The 22,381-nt window shown below is 48.1% G+C and overlaps 1 protein-coding gene across 1 annotated transcript; it reads right to left on the reverse strand.

Annotated features, from left to right (window-relative positions):
- LOC121874329 (proline-rich extensin-like protein EPR1) lies at positions 1-2,031 on the reverse strand. The gene has a single exon (XM_042378449.1). It carries the CDS (start codon positions 2,029-2,031, stop codon positions 1-3), a length of 2,031 nt encoding a protein of 676 aa, XP_042234383.1.
- Between the last annotated feature and the right edge of the window lie 20,350 nt (positions 2,032-22,381).

Here is a 22,381-nt window from a genome sequence, read left to right on the forward strand (position 1 = left end):
CTAGAGGGACCAGATAGGAGCAGGTGGGTGAAATGTGGGTACCGGTAGGGCCATATGGGTACCAGGTGGGACAGGTGGGTACAATGTGGGCACTGTAGGGCCAGATGGGTGCCAGGTAGGGGCAGGTGGGTACAATGTGCACCGGGTAGGGCCAGATGGGTACCAGGTAAGGGCAGGTGGGCAATGTGGGTACCAGGTAGGAGCAGGTGGGTGTACCGTAGGGCCAGATGGGCACCAGGTAGGAGCAGGTGTACAATGGGTACCGGTAGGGGCCAGATGGGTACCAGGTAGGAGCAGGTGGGTACAATGTGGGCACCGGGTAGGGCCAGATGGGTACCAGGTAGGAGAGGTGGCACAATGTGGGTACCGGTAGGGCCAGATGGGCACCAGGTAGACAGGTGGGGACAATGTGGGTACCGGGTAGGGCCATGGGTACCAGGTATGGGCAGGTGGCACAATGTGTGCACTGGGCACCAATGGGACCAGGTAAGGCAGGTGCACCGGGTAGGGCCAGATGGGTACCAGGTAGGAGCAGGTGGGCACAATGTGGGTACCGGGTAGGGCCAGATGGGTACCAGGTAAGGGCAGGTGGGTACAATGTGGGTACCAGGTAGGGCCAGATGGGTACCAGGTAGGAGCAGGTGGCCAATGGGTACCGGAAATGCCATGGGCACCAGGTAGGGCAGGTGGGACAATGTGGGTGCCCCAAATGGGCACCAGGTAAGGTGGGCATGGTAGGGCCAGATGGACCAGGTGGGAGCAGGTGGGTACAATGTGGGTACTGGGTAGATGGGCACCAGGTAGGGGCAGGTACAATGGGTACCAGGGGCCACAGATGGGTACCAGGTAGGGAGCAGGTGGGACAATGTGGGTACTGGGTAGCCAGATGGGTACCAGGTAGGAGCAGGTGGGCACAATGTGGGTACCGGGTAGGGCCAGATGGGTACCAGGTAGGAGCAGGTGGGTACAATGTGGGTACCGGTAGGGCCAGATGGGTACCAGGTAGGAGCAGGTGGGTACAATGTGGGTACCGGTAGGCCAGATGGGTACCAGGTAGGAGCAGGTGGGTACAATGGGTGCACTGTAGCCAGATGGGTACCAGGTAAGGGCAGGTGGGCAATGTGGGTACTGGGCAATGGCCAGATGGGTACCAGGTAGGAGCAGGTGGGCAATCAGGGTACCGGGTAGGGCCATATGGGTACCAGGTAGGGGCAGGTGGGCACAGGGGATGGAGCAGGGACAGGTAGGTGGGACCGGGGCCAGATGGGCACCAGGAGGGAGGCAATGTGGGTACCGGACAGATGGGCACCAGGTAGGGCAGGTGGGACAATGGTGACCGGAAGATGGGTACCAGGAGAACGGCGGCCAGGAGGGGCAGGTGGGTACAATGGGCCCAGATAGGGTACCAGGTAAGGGGCAGGTGGGTACCGAACAGATGGGTACCAGGTAGGAGGGACAATGTGGACCGGAGGGGGATGGGCACCAGGTATGGGCAGGTGGGTACTGTGGGCACCAGGTAGGCCAGATGGGTACCAGGTAGGAGCAGGTGGGCATGTGGGTACCGGGTAGGGCCAGATGGGTACCAGGTAGGAGCAGGTGGGCACAATGTGGGCACCGGTGGATGGGTACCAGGTAGGGACAGGTGGGACAATGTGGGTACCGGTAGGCCAGATGGGTACCAGGGGAGTAGGTGGGTACAATGTGGGTACCGGTAGGGGCCAAGGGTACCAGGTAAGGGCAGGTGGGCAATGTGGGTACCGGTACACAGATGGGTGCCAGGTAGGAGCAGGTGGGGCATCGGGGGTACCGGGTAGGGCCAGATGGGTACCAGGTAGAGCAGGTGGGCACAATGTACCGGGTAGGGCCAGATGGGTACCAGGTAGACAGGTGGGACAAGGGATGGGTAGGGCCAGATGGGTACCAGGTAGGAGCAGGTGGGACAATGTGGGTACTGTAGCCAGATGGGTACCAGGTAGGAGCAGGTGGGTACAATGGGTACCGGGAAGCACAGATGGTACCAGGTAGGAGCATGTGGGTACAATGTGGGTACTGTCAGATGGGTACCAGGTAGGAGCAGGTGGGTACCGGGTAGAAGGTGGGGTGAGTGGTAACATAATAAATGGTGGAAACTACAGCGAGCCTGTTGGCCCATACTAGGCAGCCCCGTTTATACCGAACCCCTATCGCTCATATATCCGTCCAACGCACATTCCAAACCTAACCTAACCTAACCTAACATAACAAGCACTTAGTTAACGTACACCCAGTTAACGTACACCCAGTTAACGTACACCAGTTAACGTACAGGCTTTGAGGGAGGCATCATGTACTGTACGTTACACGGACACTGAAAATAACTGTTTATTGAGTTGCCAGACATTCATAACAAAGACGCTGTATATCAGGATTGAAGTCGACGATATAGTAGAAGGACCTGGTGGATTTGATGGACCTGGTGGATTTGATGGACCTGGTGGATTTGATGGACCTGGTGGATTTGATGGACCTGGTGATTGATGGACCTGTGATTTGATGGACCTGGTGGATTTGATGGACCTGGTGGATTTGAGTGATGGACGTTTGATGGACCTGGTGGATTTGATGGACCTGGTGGATTTGATGGACCTGGTGGATTTGATGGACCTGGTGGATTTGATGGACCTGGTGGATTTGATGGACCTGGTGGATTTGATGGACCTGGTGGATTTGATGGACCTGGTGGATTTGATGGACCTGGTGGTTGATGGACCTGGTGGATTTGAGTGGACCTGGTGGTTGGTGGACCTGGTGGATTTGATGGACCTGGTGGTTGTGGACCTGGTGGATTTGATGGACCTGGTGGATTTGATGGACCTGGTGGATTTGATGGACCTGGTGGATTTGATGGACCTGGTGGATTTGATGGACCTGGTGGATTTGATAGAGTTGGAGGACCTGTTGAACCTGGTTGACCTGAGGGATCTGATGGAACTTGCCGGACCTGGTAAACCTGGCGGCATAAGACCTGGTAAACTTAAATGACCTGACGGAGCCTGGTGGACCTGCTGGTGGACCTGCTGGTGGACTTGGGTTTTTTATACTCCTTTTGTTTTCTGTTGGAAGTGGAAGACAAAGCAGAGACTAATTATAGATCAAGGCAATCAAAGATAAGAATTAGCAAACAACAGAAATAAAAGTCGGGGAGTGAAGCAAGAAAAAAAAAGTTAATTAAAAAGAAAAAGAAAAAACATGAGATAAAAATTACAAAATCGAAGTTACATTCCAACACAGCAGTAGATAGTAGACAGTAGGAGACGGTAGGGGACAGGAGACAGGAGGCACGGTAGTAGACAGGAAATGCAACATTAAACCTAACCTAACTCGATCAACCCTCGAATCTAACCTAACCTAATCTAATTTAACCTAATTTAACCTAACCTAACTTACTTTAACCTGACCTAACATAACCCAACAAAGTTAAGTCAAGGAAAATTCAGGTTTGAACCCAATTATTTCATCCAAGGGTTTGGTTTTAGGAGTTAGGGTTCAGAGGTTTGAAGGTTCGAGTTATGGAGTCGGGGATTCAAGGTATGGATTCGAGATTCTAGGTTCGATGGTTCGGAATTCGAAGCCTCAGGTTCATGGGTTCAATGTTAGTGGGTCGGGGATTCAAGGTAGGGATTCGGGGTATGGGATTCTGGATTCTGGATTCGAAGGTTCGGGATTCGGAGCTTCGGGTTCATGGGTTCGGTTAGATAGAGAAGGTTCGACCACTCACAGCTGGGTGTCACGAGGTCAACAACACATAAAAACATTACCCCTTAAATCTGGCAATTAAAGATAAGAATGAAGTGTCGTTGTCTGGCATGTGTGTGTGCGTTGTGTGTGTGTTCGTTGTGTGTGTGTGTGTACAGGTATGTGTAATCTCTGCTATCAATATTCTGCATAATGATCATCAGGTAAAAACAGCTAACCTAACCTAACCAACGAGAGAGTTAAAAACAAACCTCAAATTTACACATGAAAGATAACAATAATTTTTACCCTCCGTCTTCATCTCAACTGCAAGGAAACAAACTCTTGGGAGCCTTTTTTTTTTCTTCTGGTAACAACAGCTGAGACAAGGAGAAGCTTTGAGGCCATTGCTCCCCTTTGCGAGTTCTTAGTCGGAGCAGTCAAGGGTGAACAACACACTCCAGATTCTGAAGAAAAATTTTTATGATTTTTTTTATTTTTTTTTTTATATGAGAACGCATTTTTTTTACGCTAGTTTCTCAGTGCAAATTTGACGGCATATTATATTTTGTTTTTTACATCTGGAATTAAGGAAAGGAGGAGAGGGAGAGAAAGGTGATAAGTGAGTGAAAGAAGGAATCAAGGAGGGAAGGAGCAAGAGAGGGAATGGACGAAAGGAAGGAAGGTCAGGGAGGGAAGGAGGGTGAGAAGGAGGGAAGGAAATTACCATCTGAACCTTTGGAAATTTGTGTCACAACCACCACCAAAAACCCATGAGGCGTAACAGGTGTGAGGACTGTGGCAGGTGTGAGGACTGTGGCAGGTGTGAGGCGTAACAGGTGTGAGGACTGTGGCAGGTGTGAGGACTGTGGCAGGTGTGAGGACTGTGGCAAGTGTGAGGACTGTGGCAGGTGTGTGGCAGGTGTGAGGACTGTGGCAGGTGTGAGGGACTGTGGCAGGTGTGAGGACTGTGCTGTGGCAGGTGTGAGGACTGTGGCAGGTGACTGTGGCAGGTGTGAGGACTGTGGCAGGTGTGGTGTGGCAGGACTGTGGCAGGTGTGAGGTGTGAGGACTGTGGCAGGTGAGGACTGTGGCAGACTGTGGCAGGGTGACTGTGGCACTGTGGCAGGTGTGGTGTGAGCTGTGGCAGGTGTGAGGACTGTGGCAGGACTGTGGCAGGTGTGAGGACTGTGGCAGGTGTGAGGAGGACTGTGGCAGGTGTGAGGACTGTGGCAGGTGTGAGGGACTGTGGCAGGTGTGGGGACTGTGTGTGAGGACTGTGTGTGAGGGACTGTGGCAGGTGAGGACTGTGGCAGGTGTGGAGGACTGTGGCAGGTGTGACTGTGGCACTGTGGCAGGTGTGACTGTGAGGTGTGGGGACTGTGGCAGGTGTGGGGACTGTGGCAGGTGTGGGGACTGTGGCAGGTGTGGGGACTGTGGCAGGTGGAGGACTGTGGGGAGGACTGTGGCATGGTGTGAGGTGTGAGGACTGTGGCAGTGTGAGGACTGTGGCAGGTGTGAGGACTGTGGCAGGTGTGAGGACTGTGGCAGGTGTGAGGACTGTGGCAGGTGTGAGTGAGGACTGTGGCAGGTGTGAGGACTGTGACTGTGACTGTGGCAGGTGTGAGGACTGTGGCAAGTGTGGGGACTGTGGCAGGTGTGGGGACTGTGGCTGTGGCAGGTGTGAGGGACTGTGACTGTGGCAGGTGTGGCAGGTGTGACTGTGGCTGTGGCAGGTGTGAGGACTGTGGCTGTGGCAGGTGTGAGGACTGTGGCAGGTGTGAGGTGTGAGGACTGTGGTGTGGGGACTGTGGCAGGTGTGAGGGACTGTGGCAGGTGTGTGTGGCAGGGACTGTGGCAGTGGGACTGTGGAGGTGTGAGGAGGACTGTGGCAGGTGTGGGGACTGTGGGGTGTGGGACTGTGGCAGGTGTGAGGACTGTGGCAGGTGTGAGGACTGTGGCAGGTGTGAGGACTGTGGCATGTGTGTGGCAGGTGTGGGGGACTGTGGCAGTGGGACTGTGGCAGGTGTGAGGATTGTGGCAGGTGACTGTGGCAGGTGTGAAGACTGTGGCAGGTGTGGAGACTGTAGGTGTAAGGACTGTGACAGGTGTGAGGACTGTGGCAGGTGTGGGACTGTGGCAGGTGTGAGGACTGTGGCAGGTGTAAGGACTGTGGCAGGTGTGAGTACTGTGGCAGGTGTGAGGACTGTAACAGGTGTGAGGACTGTGGCAGGTGTGAGGACTTCATTTCTTGGGATCTTTCGCCAAGGTTTGATCCGTAAAAAAGCACAGTGCCAGCCCGAGCAATCAGCAGCGCCTGGCGTTACTGCCCACCCTGTCATAATATAATTGAAGTAGTAGTTATACCAGAAGTTCCTTTCTCCCGCCTTCCTACAAACCAACTTTGATTCGCCAGACGCAGGTTCGTCCTCTTGTAATAGCTACGCTAGACTAACATTCACACGTAGTTTGCCTGCACTGGCGCTCCAAGGGCTGGCGTATCAGTTAATGCCGGGGTAATAATGTCTCTCTCGCCGCCCAACTGAAGGAAGTATGACGCACACCGGCCAGGCTCCTCAGCTTAATGTATATTGATTATTATTAAGATGTTTGTCAGGTGGTGGTTGTGATAGTGGTGGTTGTCTGGTGGTGGTTGTGTGGTGGTGGTTGTGATAGTGGTGGTTGTGTGGTGGTGGTTGTGATAGTGGTGGTTGTGTGGTGGCGGTTATGATAGTGGTGGTTGTGTAGTGGTGGTGGTGTGATAGTGGTGGTTGTGATAGTGGTGGTTGTGTGGTGGTGGTTGTGATAGTGGTGGTTGTGGTGGTAGTTGTGATATTAATTGGTTGTGTGTGGTGGTTGTGTGGTGGTGGTTGTGATAGTGGTGGTTGTGATAGTGGTGGTTGTGTGGTGGTAGTTGTGATAGTGGTGGTTGTGATAGTGGTAGTTAGTGATAGTGGTGGTTGTGATAGTGGTGGTTGTGTGGTGGTGGTTGTGATAGTGGTGGTTGTTTGGTGGTGATTGTGATTGTGTGGTGGTGGTGCTAGTAGTGTTGATATTTGTTGTTGGTAGTTGTGTGGTGGTGTTGGTGGTAGTTGTTGTTGTCAGTCGTGTTGGTGGTAGTTGTCAGTCGTAGTGGTAGTTGTTAGGAATGAGTGGTAGGTGGGGTGGGGGGTGGCGGATAAGTGGTTGGTGTGGTAGATTGGGTGTGATGATAATGTTGTTGTGGTGTGTGTGTGTGTGTGTACATACATACATACATACATACAAGAGAATAGAATTAGCACGATACTGGGAATGAAACTTTAAAAATAATAATGGAGAGAAGCAATGATAAATATGACAGCAGGAATCTCCAAACTCCCTCCCTCCTCCTCCTTCCTCCTTCCCCCCCTCCTCCCTCCTCCCCATCCAGATTGTATACATCATGGGAGGTAGGTGGCACCCCATTTATCACCACCATCCCACCTCCTCCCCCACCTCCCCATGGATGACCCTCCTTGTCCTCCCCTCCTTGTCCCCCTCCTTGTCCTCCCCCTCCTTTGTCCTCCCCCTCCTTGTCCTCCCCCTCCTTGTCCTCCCTCCCTCTTCCCCTGCCTCCCTCTCCCTACACACTTGGGGAGGGAGTGTGTGGTCAACAGGGAGGGGGAGTGGAGGAACCAAGGCAGTTATTTCTGTGACCTGAAAATGACTTTGTTAGTGTCAAGTGTTTGTTATTCCCTCCCGCCACTGTCGCCATACCAACGACCCCTCCCTCCTTCTTCCCTCCTTCTTCCCTCCTTCCCTCCCTTTTACACTTCCACGCTCCTTCGTTTCCTCCTATATACACACTTTCCTTCCCTCCTACACTCCCCCCTACCCTCCATTCCTCCTACACTTCCTTCCATCCTTCCTTCCTTCATTCTTTCTCTCTCTCTCTCTCTCTCTCTCTCTCTCTCTCTCTCTCTCTCCTCTCTCTCTCTCTCTCTCTCCACCTCCCTCCCCAAAACTTATTTACTAATATTGTCCACACAGTAGATCTCCCCCCCTCTTCTTCCCTTCCCTCCTTCCCCTCTCCTTCCTTACCCCTCTCCCTGTCCCTCTCCTTCCTCCCCTGTCCATCCCTCCCCTCCCCCTTCCCTCCCCCCTTCTTCCCTCCCCTTCCCCTCCACCTTTGTGACACGCACCTAAACTCGCCATTAATACGTCGCAGAAAGTTGAGTTTTGGCCTGATACCTGGAGATGTCGGATACCTTCAGTGACCGGATACCTTTAGTGGCCGGATACCAGGAGTGGCCGGATACCTGAAGTGGCCGGATAGAGCGAGAGTCTTCTTGTCATAAAGGAGTGTTATATTGAAGTTATATTAAGAAGAGTAGAGACTTTAAGAAACAAAACATGTAGTGTGTCATTACTCGGCCACACCCTTGACCACACCTTCGGCCACACACACACACACTTTTGGAGTTATACCCTAGGCCACACACTGCGACACACCCACTGTTGACCACACACGTCACACCCTGCTATACCCTTTTGCACGCTACCACACTCTGCCACACACCCATTGTACTCGCCACACGCTCTGTCACACGCTACCGCACCCAGCTACAGCCTTTAACAACACCCCTTATTAGACTACACCCTCTACCACACACCCCGACACACCCTACCCCACCCAAACATACCCTACCCCACCCCAACACAGCCTACCCCACCCCCAACACACCCTACCCCACCCCAACACACCCCTACCCCCCCCACCCAACACCCTACACACCCCAACCACCACACACCCCACACACCCCCAACACACCTTACACACCCCACCCACCCCACCCCAACATACCCTCCAACACACCTGAGCCACAATACTCTGCACGCTAGCTAGAACGCCACACATTGTAACACACAGTGACACACTCACTCACTCACTCACTCACACACACACACACACACACAGTCAGGTGATGATCTGTTGGTGAGAGCGTCTTCCCTGACCTCCCTTTCCTCCCCCCTGATTCCCTTTTACTTCCTCATGATTCTCCCTTTCCCCCCCCTCCTTATTCCCCCTGATTCACTTTTCTTCCCTTTTTCGTGTCCCCTTAACTCGGCCTTCCTGCCATTGTCTCCCCCTTCATTTCCTTGCCTCCCCTTCCTTTCCCATTACTCCCCCTTCTTCCCCCTTGACTCCCCCTTCCCTCCCCCTGACTGAGTTGACTGAGGAAGCCCCAGCGTGGACCAAGAACCAATAAGACAGAGGTGAGCACTGTTCCCCCTCGGCCACCGCTCCCCTTATCATATTTATGTTAACTTTATCAAGGTTTAAGACAGATACACAGGTGTTATAACCTCGCCTACCTGTAATCAAGATCAAACAAATTAGAGCATGTGTGTAAGTTTACCTGTGACTACCTGTATATTAATTTAGGATTAAATGGAAGTGGGTCTCTTGGAATCAAAGATCCGTGAGGGGCAGTGTGGATACAGTATACTGTTCGGTATACAGGTGAGGCAGTGCAATCGGTAACCCTAGTGAGCCAGGGAGACACCCTATTGAGCCACCTGGACTGTGGTGGGCGCGTTTGGCCGCAGTGTGTCGCTTGGTCGCGTGAGGGACGAATTATTGATACTGTAACACACCCTTCATTGTCCTGGCATGCAACCCTGCTACCTGCAACACCACTAGCCTGTAACACAACAACTCTGCCACCAACCTGCAACACTACAACTCTGCCACCAGCCTGCAACACTACAACTCTTGTCACCAGCCCACAACACTACAACTCTGCCACCAACCTGCAACACTGCAACTCTGCCACCAACCTGCAACACACAACTCTGCCACCAGCCTGCAGCACTACAACTCTGCCACCGCCTGCAACACTAGCTCTGCCTGTTCTAACCTTTTCTACAACTCTGCCACCAACCTGCAACACTACAACTCTGCCACCAGCCTGCAACACTACAACTCACGCACCAACCTGCAACTTGCTGCCCAACTCTGCCACCAGCCTACAACACTACAACTCTGCCACCAACCTGCAACACTACAACTCTGCCCCACCAGCTGCAACACTACAACTCTGCACCAACCTGCAACACTACAACTCTGCCACCAGCCTGCAACACTACAACTCTGCCACCAGCCTGCAACACTACAACTCTGCACCAGCCTGCAACTACAACTCTGCCACCAAACTGCAACACCACAACTCTGCCACCACCAGCCTACAACACTACAACTCTTGTCACCCAGCCCCTGCAACACTACAACTCTGCCACCAGCCTGCAACACTACAACTCTGCCACCAACCTGCAACACTACAACTCTGCCACCAGCCTGCAACACTACAACTCTGCCACCAACCTGCAACACTACAACTCTGCCACCAGCCTGCAACACTACAACTCTGCCACCAGCCTGCAACACTACAACTCTGCCACCAACCTGCAACACTACAACTCTGCCACCAGCCTACAACACTACAACTCTGCCACCAGCCTGAGACACCACTGACTGACTTGTTCACTGACAGGGTACAATTATTATTATTTTTTTCGAGACATTTGCCCAAAATTATCATGGCGCACTTTATCTGATAATACAAAAGTCAGATTTAAACTCGTAATCACCATGGTTTTATTTATTTATTTATTTATTTATTTATTTATTTATTTACTATTATATTGGATAAATTAACAAGTTGGCATAATTTGACGTTCCTTAAAAGTTGTCTCACTAACTTACTCACTCACTGGAGGAGAAATATTCAGCAGCTCTACGTCGTGAACAACTATACCCCCCCCTCCTCCTCAACACCACTGGCGCCCCCCACACTATCCACACCCTCGCCCCACCCCTCACACTACCCACACCCGGGCTCTACCTCACACTACCCACACCCATGCCCCCACCCCTCCCCTACCCCACACACCGTGCCCACCCCTCACACTACCCACCCGCCCCACCCCTCCTACCCCACCCGCCCCCCCACGCCCCACCCCCACTACCCACACCGCGCCACACCCCCACTACCCACACCCGCCCCACCCCAGTGCCCTCTACCCCACCCACTTGCCCACCCTCCACACCCACCCACGCCCCACCCCTCACACCTACCCCACACCCACGCCCCACCCCTCCTCTACCCACACCCGCGCCCCACCCTCTCCCACACTACCCACACCGCGCCCACCCCTCCACTACCCCACCCCTTACCCCACACTACCCCACACCCCGCCCCACCCCACTACCCCACACCCACGCCCTCTACCCCACACGCTGAGTAGCCTTGTGAGATAACTCGTGTGTTTACCTCGTGTATAAAACTTCCTTGTGTTTTTCTCGGCCCATTTATTGTATTAGACCTTGAGAAATTATCTCCCCTCGACCCCTTGATGTTTTCTCTCCCTCCCTCCCTCTTTCTCTTTCTCCTCCTCCTTCTTCGCTCTTTTACTCTAGTTTTTCTTCCTCTTTGTATCTTCCCCCTCACTCCTTTTCTCCTTCCTGCTTTTTGTTCTTCATTCTCCTTGTCCTGTTTCTTTCCTTCCTTCGTCATCTTACTTTTTATCGCTTCTCACAACACACACACACACGAGAGAGAGAGAGAGAGAGAGAGAGAGAGAGAGAGAGAGAGAGCCGTCGTCTTAATGTTTCATTAGTGTCGGACACTTTCTATATTTCATTGTCTCGCAACTGTGAGAAAGGAGTGACCAGAGGGCGCGGTATCCTCTCGGTCGATCACTGTAATACTTCACGACTCAACGCATTTTTCTCTTGTCAAATGAACCGAGTCTTTATTTATTTAGGAGTCAAGATGGAAGTTGATAAATTTAGCTAACGCGACGCCCGGGTGTGACGGAGACTTGGCCGTTTGTCGTGTCCAGAAGGGCCGGATTAGCCAAGGAGGGCCGGGCTGGCCAAAGAGGGACGCACGAATGGCTGTGGTGGTGTCCCTAATTGATATGGCCAGAGGTGATGATAAAACGGCCAGGTACGTGAGCATTACGGGAGGTATTATTACATTTAAGAGACCTGACCCTACTGCTGCCACTATACCACACCTGACACTTTAACCCAATTAACTGACCACTACAGGTGTGTGTGTGTGTGTGCGTGTGTGTGTGTGTGTGTGTGTGTGTGTGTGTGTGTGTGTGTGTGGAAGCTAATACAGTCATTATTCATGTGTGTACCATCAGAGAGTCACTACATGTTGACCTGGAGAGAAGATCTTGTTTACCCAGTTCCCGTTACCTCCCTCCCTCCCTCCCTCCCTCCACTATACTAATACCTTCAAATGGTCTTATCATCACCCGTAAGAGATAATTAACACACCTGGCCAAAGTATATACCTGTATTAACTATAAACTAACAATAGTGAACTTATCCTAGGCCTTCTGTATTCACCTTAACCTTTGAACTTAACCTTAGGCCTATAAGTTCGTATCTGTGTAGAACTTATATGAAACTTCTTGTATATTAAGTTTGACCATAAGAGGTAAGAATTGAACAGGTAACCCGCCATATATACGAGTGAATGGGGAGATATGAATAATTTATTGGTCTATTTGTACGAGAAAAAACAAAGAGTGCTTAAGAGGTTATTATAATAAACTGCGTCAGTGACCTGTGCTTGTTGGGTGTCGGCTCAAGGGAACAGCGAGGTCAAAAATACGAAAAAATTCTCTCAGTGGATTAGTCAGTTAGAGGAATTAGTTAAGAAAATAAATTATAGAGATGAATTAACTTATATTTAATGATCCTTAACTAGATACTTTACACGCGCTCCCTGTGATACTGCCAACACTGCCTATAATACCTTGCCAACACTCCCTATAATACACTGCCAACACTCCCAATAAGACACTGCCAACACTCCCTATAATACCCTGCCAACACTCCCTATAATACCTTGCCAACACTCCCTATAATACCCTGCCAACACTCCCTATAATACACTGCCAACACTCCCAATAAGACACCGCCAATACTCCCTATAATTCACCGCCAACACTCCCTATAATACCCTGCCATCACTGCCCATAATACCCTGCCAACGCTCCCTATAATACACTGCCAACACTCCCTATGATACCCTGCCAACGCTCCCTATAATACCCTGCCAACACTCCCTATAATACCCTGCCAACACTCCCTACCACTTTCCTTCCTTCCACAGTTTTATCATTACCGTCTTTCATGTCTTCTTTCAATTTCTTCTTCCTCTACTAATTAACATAACACTTCCCTCCCCCCCTCCCTCTCGTGACACACTCATATTGCTTACTTGAAGTCTTGCACTTTGAATCGATGGAATAAGTATGTGGAAGATAAATGTGCGTTGTAAAATAGGTTAGGTAAGTGAGTGCGTAGTCTGAGTTGAGTGTGAAGAATACATGTGTAGAGTGCGTGGATAGAGTGCGTGGGGTGGAACGGGTAAGTGTAGTAAATAGAATATGTTAGTGGAGTGTGTTGATTGAGTGTGTCTTGAGAAGTGCGTAGGTGGAGTGAGTGACTGTGACGATGAAGTGCGTGAGTGGAACGAGTGCGTAGGAGAGCCCCCACAAATTCTTGGCTCTTAACATATCAATAGATAATGACACACGCACACACACACGGGTCACCCCCAGCTATGTAACACTGATAAGTCACCCACATAGTTTAAAGTATTATTCTGTAGCAGCCGTCTCACCCAGCCCTGTGTCACCCAGCCCTGTATCACCCAGCCCTGTATCACCCTTAGTCATCCTACAAAACCTCTCAAACTGTGTCACCCTACAAGACCCTCCCTATCTTCCCTCACCCTACAAGACCCCTTCCTCCTTCACCTTACAAGACCCTCCCCCTCTTCCTCCCTAACCCTACAAGACCCCTTCCCCTCTTCCTCCCTCTTCTTCCCTCACCCTACAAGACCCCCCTCACCCCCCCCCCCCAACAGGCTCGGTGTTGACAGCCGTGGGACATGATGAAGCGAGCCTTGGATGAGATTCGACCCCCTGTGTAAGTCTTTCACCTGTTTTCTGAACCAATATTCCATGAAAGGTGTTGTAAACTGGTGAGGTGAAAATGATCCTTAGATGAGAGGGAGGGAGAGGGTAAAAAGAGAGGGGTGAAAGAAAAGAAAGAGAGGGAGAGAGGGGGAGGGAAGGAGGAAAAGAGGGATGGAGAGAGAAAGAGGGAGGGAAGGAGAGAGAGAGAGAGAGAGAGAGAGAGAGAGAGAGAGAGAGAGAGAGTCCAGGTGTAAACTTGTGTCCTTTTGCGGCAATTTTCCAAGTCAATTTAATTTTGTAACACACACACACACACACACACACACACACACACATTTATATGACAAGTGTGTGTTTATATAAAATATGTCGTATGTGTGTGTTTTAAAGTACATGTTTTTTTTGTTTTTTTAATAATTTGTCTGTGTATGAAGAGTAACGTATGTAAGTATATATTTCGTTCACTAAATGGTCATACATACATACATACATACATACATACATACATACATACATACATACATACACGACCTTGGTAACTATCAAATCCCTGATATGAACCATTAATTCTTCTGAGGATAAATGAAAGTGAAACTATACAGGCGAGTAGATTTATTAACTGTTATAACTTTACGACCATCGTCATCATCATCATCATCATCATCACAGTCACCATGCCATAATCGTCATCATCAATCATTATCATCATATCATTATTTTCCTCCTCTTTCTTTCCACCATTAAGTATATAACCCCGTCAAGAATATTACTCGCCTCATTATGTATATTTCTCTAACAAATTACTTGATTGTGTCTGAATATTTTCTGATTACTGTCTTTGTCAGCTGAACTGTGTGTGTGTGTGTGTGTGTGTGTGTGTGTGTGTAGACTGTGTGTTTGTTAGGGTCGGTCTGTGTTTATCTTTGTCGTGTACATATCTAGAAATATATATATATACATGCGTGTGTGTATGAGGAGAATGCTTGCGTGTACATGTGTGTGTGTGAAGGAGGATGCATGTATTTTAATGTTCGTGCATTTTGTTTCAATTAAGTTGCTTCCTCACCTTGAAAATTCTTGCTTGAATTATCATTATCCCTTGATGACCTGATAATCATATAATCGTCGGTAGATCAGAGGCAAATTCAGAACATATATTGTAAAAAAAAAAGACAAATAAACTCTGGAAAAAATTACACTCGGGGAAGTTTTGGTGATCTTGCCATCATCTGCAAGTGGCACCAGGCTTAGGGAGGGCCAGGCACCACGTCCTTCAGGGATGATCCTCGCATTCAGTACTTGTAAACACTAAGTGACAGGGAGCTTCTTGAGACACAGCTGAATGCTTGTACCTTATTTGTGGTAATACTTGAGTATATTTGTACAGATATGAAGTTAATTACCGGTAAGTAATAGTTATGAGACCCCTTGATGAGGCACAGTAAGTGGCCCTCCTAAGACCAGTGCCAAACTCCCGTCTCTATGTATGCTTGTCTCAATACTTACGTCTGCATATTGGAGGCCAGACAGTTGACCTTTGACCCTGCTGTGAGAGGGGCATCGGGTAGTATAGAGGGATGCTTGTTATACATATGTATTGATGTGTGTAATTTGTGTTTCATGATGACTACTGTGTGAAGATTTGTCTATGATTAAAGATGTTTGTGTCACTAACCTACGCTGAAGTGACGTAGTTTGATGTTTAAATCTGTCTCGTTGATCGGTCGTGTCCTAATACTAGCTCGATGCTCCTACTGCCTGGGTCTGATCTTTCAACGACGCGGTAGAAGTTGTTGCCTCAGCTGTGGTCCCCTCTGACTTGTGATGTACGCGAGATGTTGTAGAGAGCCTGTAGAACCTGTAGTTGCTTGTAGGTACAGTAGGGTGGATTCCAAGCTGGTGTCATCTCTTAGTTAGCCGACTCGTACATAAAAAAGTGATGAGAAGTGTGAACGTTGCTGGTGTACACATGATGTGCACTCGACCAGATGTACACAGGATTTTTATAGTTGAGACAGTCACAGGAGGTGTGATGCGTCTAGTGGTGCTTGCGACAGCTGGTGTTGTTTACTGTCCGCTGGGTCGTCGCCGTCCACTGCATCAGCAATTATGTTTGCTCACTGGGGGTGACTGGTGCTTGAAGACTCTTGCTGAATCTAGGTGATTCTTGATAATTATTAAGCTTGAACCTTGACTTATTGAATCGTGAAGAGTTTGAGTCGTGAATCTTGGTGATTCTTGCCATTAATGTTTTAATCTTGAATTTTGAGGCCTTTGAGTCCTGCTTCTTGGGTGAATCTTGCTAATTGGCCTTTGTATAGTGCTACACTTTTTACCCACTGCTCACTTAATAACACTAGAGAATGTTTGTCCTTTCGCTCTGAGTGTCACTTGAAGTTTCTATGAAGGACTGTTGAAAGCCTGACTGCCTTATATGGTCAGACTCCCCGCAGTAGCTGCCATGATACACCTGACCAAAATATCAATGTATATCACGATTCATCCCACTGTTCTCTGTCTCACGTCTCCGTATCACTTTGGTAAACATTAATCAAATCTTTCTAATTCTCTTTTTTTTTTCTTGTTTCTCTTCACCTTTTTTGGGTGATACTTTCTGTTGGTCTTTCTAGTTTTGTTCTATTTAAAGTCCAACCATAGTCTTACAACATCTCCCAAGTCCAACCATAGTCTAACACCATCTCCCAAGTCCAACCATAGTCTTACACCATCTCCCAAGTCCAACCATAGTCTTACAACATCTCCCAAGTCCAACCATAGTCTTACACCATCTCCCAAATCCAACCATAGTCTAACACCATCTCCCAAGTCCAACCATAGTCTAACACCATCTCCCAAGTCCAACCATAGTCTAACACCATCTCCCAAGTCCAACCATAGTCTAACACCATCTCCCAAGTCCAACCATAGTCTTACACCATCTCCCAAGTTCAATCCATAGTCTAACACCATCTCCCAAGTCCAACCATAGTCTTACACCATCTTCCCAAGTCCAACCCATAGTCTTACACATCAAGTCTCCACCAAAGTCCAACCATAGTCTTACACCATCTCCCAAGTCCAACCATAGTCTTACACCATCTCCCAAGTCCAACCATAGTCTAACACCATCTCCCAAGTCCAACCATAGTCTAACACCATCTCCCAAATCCAACCATAGTCTAACACCATCTCCCAAGTCCAACCACAACATAGTCTTATATCTTATTACGAAGGACTTTAATGTGTATTTTTCTCTCCCTCTCAGATTTCCTATAGATTGTCAAGGGTTTCTGATCAACGGTACAGCATCCCTCTCTACTCCTTGATGCCAGTGGCCGAGTCTATGGTTGTCTCAGTAATAATTTCTATACTTACTACATCTTCCTTTCAACGTGGATTTGGGCCATCGTATTCAAGAGGTTAAGTCATCGTATTGAAGGGGCTAAGTCATCGTATGCAAGGGTTTAAGTCATCGTATTCAAGAGGTTAAGTAATCGTATTCAAGAAGTTAAATCCTCGTAATTAAGGGGCTAAGTCATCGCATGCAAGGGTTTAAGTCATCATATTCAAGAGGTTAAGTCATCGTATTGAAGGGGCTAAGTCATCGTATGCAAGGGATTAAATCATCATATTCAAGAGGTTAAAAAGACTGGCAGTTCAAAGATTCATCCTATCCTCTATCCTAATTCACGTATTTCGCCCCAAACTACAAGAACCTTTTATGTGATCCTCTCATTAGTATAAGAAGAGTTGATACTTAGGTGTGTAAGCGACGTCAACATCATCTTCAACCTTGGAAAGTAGAGTGTTTCCTTCCCCCTCTCTCTCTCTCTCCTGTGTTCCTCCTCCTCCTCGCTGCCGCCGGGACTACACAAGCGGCTCTCTGTGTCACCCCACCACCGCCTACAATAGCCTTTGATGTTTAGCCTCCTTTCATGACGTTGCTGCCTTAAATGTATTCCCTGACGTGTTTTTTTTTCTTTTTTTTAATGAATACCTGGGTGATGTGTGGGTGATGTGTGGGTGATGTGTGGGTGATGTGTGGGGATGTGTAGATGATGTGGTCCATTTTAACCCTCACATCCCATGGCTGTTTTAACCTTACCTGTATTACTGATGAAACTGTAGTAACGGGTTATTATATGTGTAAACACCATGATATTGTATTCCACTACTCCTAAGTATATTTCCTCTTTACCTTCTCTTTCTCCTCTCTCCTCCTCTGTATTTCCTCCTCTTTCTCCTGTCCCTCTTCCTCTTTACCTCCTCTTTCTCTTCTATCTCCTCTTTCTCCTCCCCCTGCTCTTCCTCAGTACTGTCTGTGACCACTAATTCCCTCACCTCTCTCCTCCCTCGACGACTTTTACACCGATTCTGGTCTCAGTGTCGCCAGGAGTACTTTTTGCCTCCCTCCTGTTGCACCAGTCTCCTGAAGGGGGAGGGGGAGGAAGAGGGAAGCCACTACGTCTTTGTCTTCCTGTTCTCGACCACCTTCTGTGACTTAAACACTTCCTTCGTCATAAATCTTTTGTTTTAAGTGATGGTCCCTGATACTGGAAGCCCATCCTTGTTTATCTTTGTGTGTCTTATAGTTCTTGTGTGTGTGTCTCTCTCTCTCTCTCTCTCTCTCTCTCTCTCTCTCTCTCTCTCTCTCTCTCTCTCTGTCCTCCTTTTCCCTGTTATCCCACCTTCTCTTTGTTGCGTAAATTCCATTTTTTTTTCTGCGTACTTCTGGTCTACTCTCAGGGATGGCTCCTATCAGCCGAGTTTAGGATCTTCTTAACTTAGAATCGTCGCGTGTCTGGGGTCTCAGGGGGTGGACTGCTAATCCTCGTTCTTACCTCACACTGGGGGTTCTTTCCCTGTTCTCTATTCTCTGGGGATGTTTATCCGTTGAGGTCCTGTTTGGGTGCTTTTGCTTTGTTTTCTCTGAGGCTTATTTTTCCTGGGTGTTTTTTGTGTTTTATTCTCTGGGACTTTTGTTTTTTTCTCTGGGTCTTTTGTTTTTTCTCTGGGACTTTTGTTTTAATCTAGGGTTTTATTTTTTCTCTGGGCCATTCGTTTTTATCTTAAAAAACAGAAGAATGGAGAAAACTACAGCGAGACTATTGGCCCATACTGGGCAGTCCCGTTTACACCCAAGCCCTATTGCTCATATATCCATCCAACCTATGCTTGAAGCTATCCAGCGTTTCGAGTTAATGATGATGTTTGGTAACTTGTTCCACTCGTCCATTACTCCATTTCCAAACCAGTGTTTACCTATTTCGTTCCTAAATCTAAATTTATCTAATTTAAAACCATTGTTACGAGTTCGCTCCTGGTTGGATAGTTGAGTACCTTTGTTATATCACCTTTGTTTAGCCCGGAATATATGTATTAATGGATTGATGAATAGATAGATCGATAGATGGATAGCTGAATGGATGTATGGATAGAAAGGTAGATGGATAGCTGAATGGATAGATAAATGGAAAGATGTGTGTATAATGGATGTTATTAATTTTCACATAAGATATTATTGAAATATTCTCTCTAGGTTAGGTTAGGTTAGATTAGGTTAGGTTAGGTTAGGTTAGGTTAGGTTAAATAGACACTTTGCAGATGAGGTTAGATTATGTAAGGTTAGGTAGTGATGGTTGACTGTGTCTGTTGTGTTGTACTAAAACCATAAAGACGACGAGTGATGCGACAAACCTTTACCGTGTGTGTGTGTGTGTGTGTGTGTGTGTGTGTGTCGCCTTCTGGGTCTAGTTATTCGCCATGGAGTAATGTAATAAAAAAATATAAAAAAAACGATGCCGTGAAGGTTTAGGTATTATGATGGCGGAGCTTCGTAAACTGTGACATGGTTGACAAAGGCCTCGTGTCATCCTTGTAATGGGTTCGCTCAAGAAGGGGGAGAGATGGGATGGATGAATGACGGTGTTATGGGCAGTGACGCAGTGCCTCTCATGTCTCCCCCTGGTTGTTGAGATCCTCGTGCCACACACACACACACACAGACACACACACACACACACACACACACACACACATAAATATATTCCGGGAACTGCGTCTGCATTATCGTTTGTCACCTTCACTCTCGCCCCTTTTGTTACATATATTATTTCTTAGAGGTATAACAGCTGCGTCTTGGCCTGGTGCATTTTTCCTGTCGCTGTCACCCGCAGTTCCTCATAGATCGGCATTGCGTCAAGCAGTTTGTTCCACACACCTCGACCATGAAGGAAGATGACAACCGCCCCTCCCATCCACCACACCACTCCTACCCACATAGTCGTCCTTTCCACCTCGTCCGTTTACGCCCCTCCCTCCCTCCCTCCATCGTCATTATGTGTATTCTCTGCCTTGTTAAACCCAATGTAAGGAGGTTCCGTTGCTCACTTTGTATCATTTTCTCGACGCCTTGTCCTTCAGCGGTAAAACATTCACTAGATCTGCCACGGAACAGATACTCTTCCCACTTTCTCTTCTCACTATTTCTCTTTTGTTTTCTTTTTATTTTCATCATCCGTCGTTCTCAAAATGTCTTAAAGAAATTTGAAGCTGTTGATTATTATTTTATGTTATGTTGTTATGTTAGCCAGACCTACATCAGCAGTGAGACAACTTTTATCACGTGTTCCTTCAAGTTTTCGTCTTTCTACCAACGAGTGTCTTAATTATCTCCCTTCTCTACTCCCGGTACACACACCCCGGTACACACACTCTCGGTACACACACACCCCGGTACACACACACTCCCGGTACACACACCCTGTACACACACCTCGGTACACACACCCCGGTACACACACTCGGTACACACCCGGTACACACACACCCGGTACACACACACTCTCGGTACACACACCCTGGTACACACAGGCGTTACTCAAGGACTCTACATTCATTCAGACAGGAAAATATTGTACTCATGTCTGTTGCTCCTTGTGATAAGAGGCTGTACTTACCTCTGTACACACAACACACACGCTTACCTGTCGTTTCATCTCAACAGCTGGAAGGTTCAATGAACTTACGCTCTAGATTCTGATGCCTGGTGACACACACACACACACACACACACACACACACACACACACACCACACACACCACACACACCACACACACACCCGGTATCACCCCGTGGCATGTCTCTCCCTCACTCTTTATCTCAGACAGTATCTCACCCGTGTCCTTTCCACACGACCTGTATCCCTCTCCAATGCCCTGTGTCCCGGCACGCCCCATGTTCATCTCTCCATGCCTGTTTTTTCCTTCATCTCCCCACGCTCCGTGTCAGCACCCAGCAAGTAGTATCTCGGCCATGCGTCACTTAGCGCCTCGAGGAAGAATCTTCGTCCATCACTTTAGCGAACTTCTCGCTAGTGAGAGCTTACCACACGGGGAACTTTAGTGTGTCGTAAAGCCACACCACTGAAAGAAACCACGCGTGTGTGTCGATCATATTAGCAAACTTTTCCTTTAGTGAGAGCTTACCACACAGTGAACTTTAGGATGCCGTAAACCCACAGCATAAGGAGTCCCTCGTATTTTCATCATTTACCAACTTTGTCCTGCTGGGAGCCGGTAGACTGTCGTAAACAACGAGGGACAAATCCCCTCACGTTCTATCTCGCTCGAAGTTTGGTTAGGTTAGGTTAGGTTTGGTTTCTCGAGAATCACTCAATTATTACAAGAGACAACTTAACATAGATTTGTCCGTACTATTTGCTACCTTCGGCCTAAAAAGTAACTGCTGGCAATAGTCGTCAGTTTTAATCATATTAGTTAACTCCTCCCCAGTCAGAGATAATATGCTATAAAGTTCAATGTCTTATTAAATGATCGATTTGTGTGTGTGTGTGTGGGGCCATACACACTACATTTAGTTTTGTTCACATCTGCTTGAGGAACATACTGCCAGAGGTACTTATACCCTAACCTTAGTCTAGCGGTTACAACATCTGGTAATCTAGTGATCTTGTTACTTGTTCCATATACATGTTGCAGGAAATTTTATGATTGTGGGTATGGGAACTAATTCAAATTGTTAGAGGAGATCCAGTTATTGACAGTTTCTCATTTCTCTATTAGCGTTAGGCTGAGTTACAACACTGTGGGCAGTGTAAAGAGAGCTGCCAGTATAGATGGCTTGTGTTATGTCTCTGCAGGTCAGATGTGTCTTCAAGATTTCTTACTTCGGCGGTGTGTTGGAAATAAAGAATATGTACAATTAATTAGTTTGGTCGGGTATATATAGTGTGATGTTGAAGGGTGGCAGGAGGTGCTGTTGAGCCTCGACTTTACACAGTTGGTCTCGTCCAAACATCTTTATATGTGTAGCTGTAGTCTGGACCTACATAGAGTCACCAGTTCCATGACTTATCCATTATAGCAGTTTCCTAGCAACAGTGTTATCAAGATCACCTCAAGTGCCTCAGGGCTATCATAAGGTTGACTTCAATTATTCTATCTTTGACACTGAGTATCTCTAGTTCTTTCCTCACATGAAGTCCTTTAAAACTCACGGGACAGCCTAAGATAAATTCTAAAGGGTATATTTTCTATTTTGTCCAAATTTGTCTATTCCTTTCCCGTCACGCAGGACCAAGGTGCCGGTGCGTGACAATCTACCAGAGATCTTGCATAGCTGAGTTACATTGTTATAACTATTCTAATATTAGCACCATAGTGTGTAAGTAACCC

Source organism: Homarus americanus, unplaced genomic scaffold, assembly GCF_018991925.1.
Source record: "Homarus americanus isolate GMGI-L3 unplaced genomic scaffold, GMGI_Hamer_2.0 scaffold9748, whole genome shotgun sequence".
In the NCBI taxonomy this organism is placed as follows: domain Eukaryota; kingdom Metazoa; phylum Arthropoda; class Malacostraca; order Decapoda; family Nephropidae; genus Homarus; species Homarus americanus.

Coding starts and splice junctions, on each gene's coding strand:
- LOC121874329 (XM_042378449.1), bottom strand. CDS start 2,031: ATGCTCCTACCTGGTACCATCTGTGCTTCCCGGTACCCATTGTACCCA.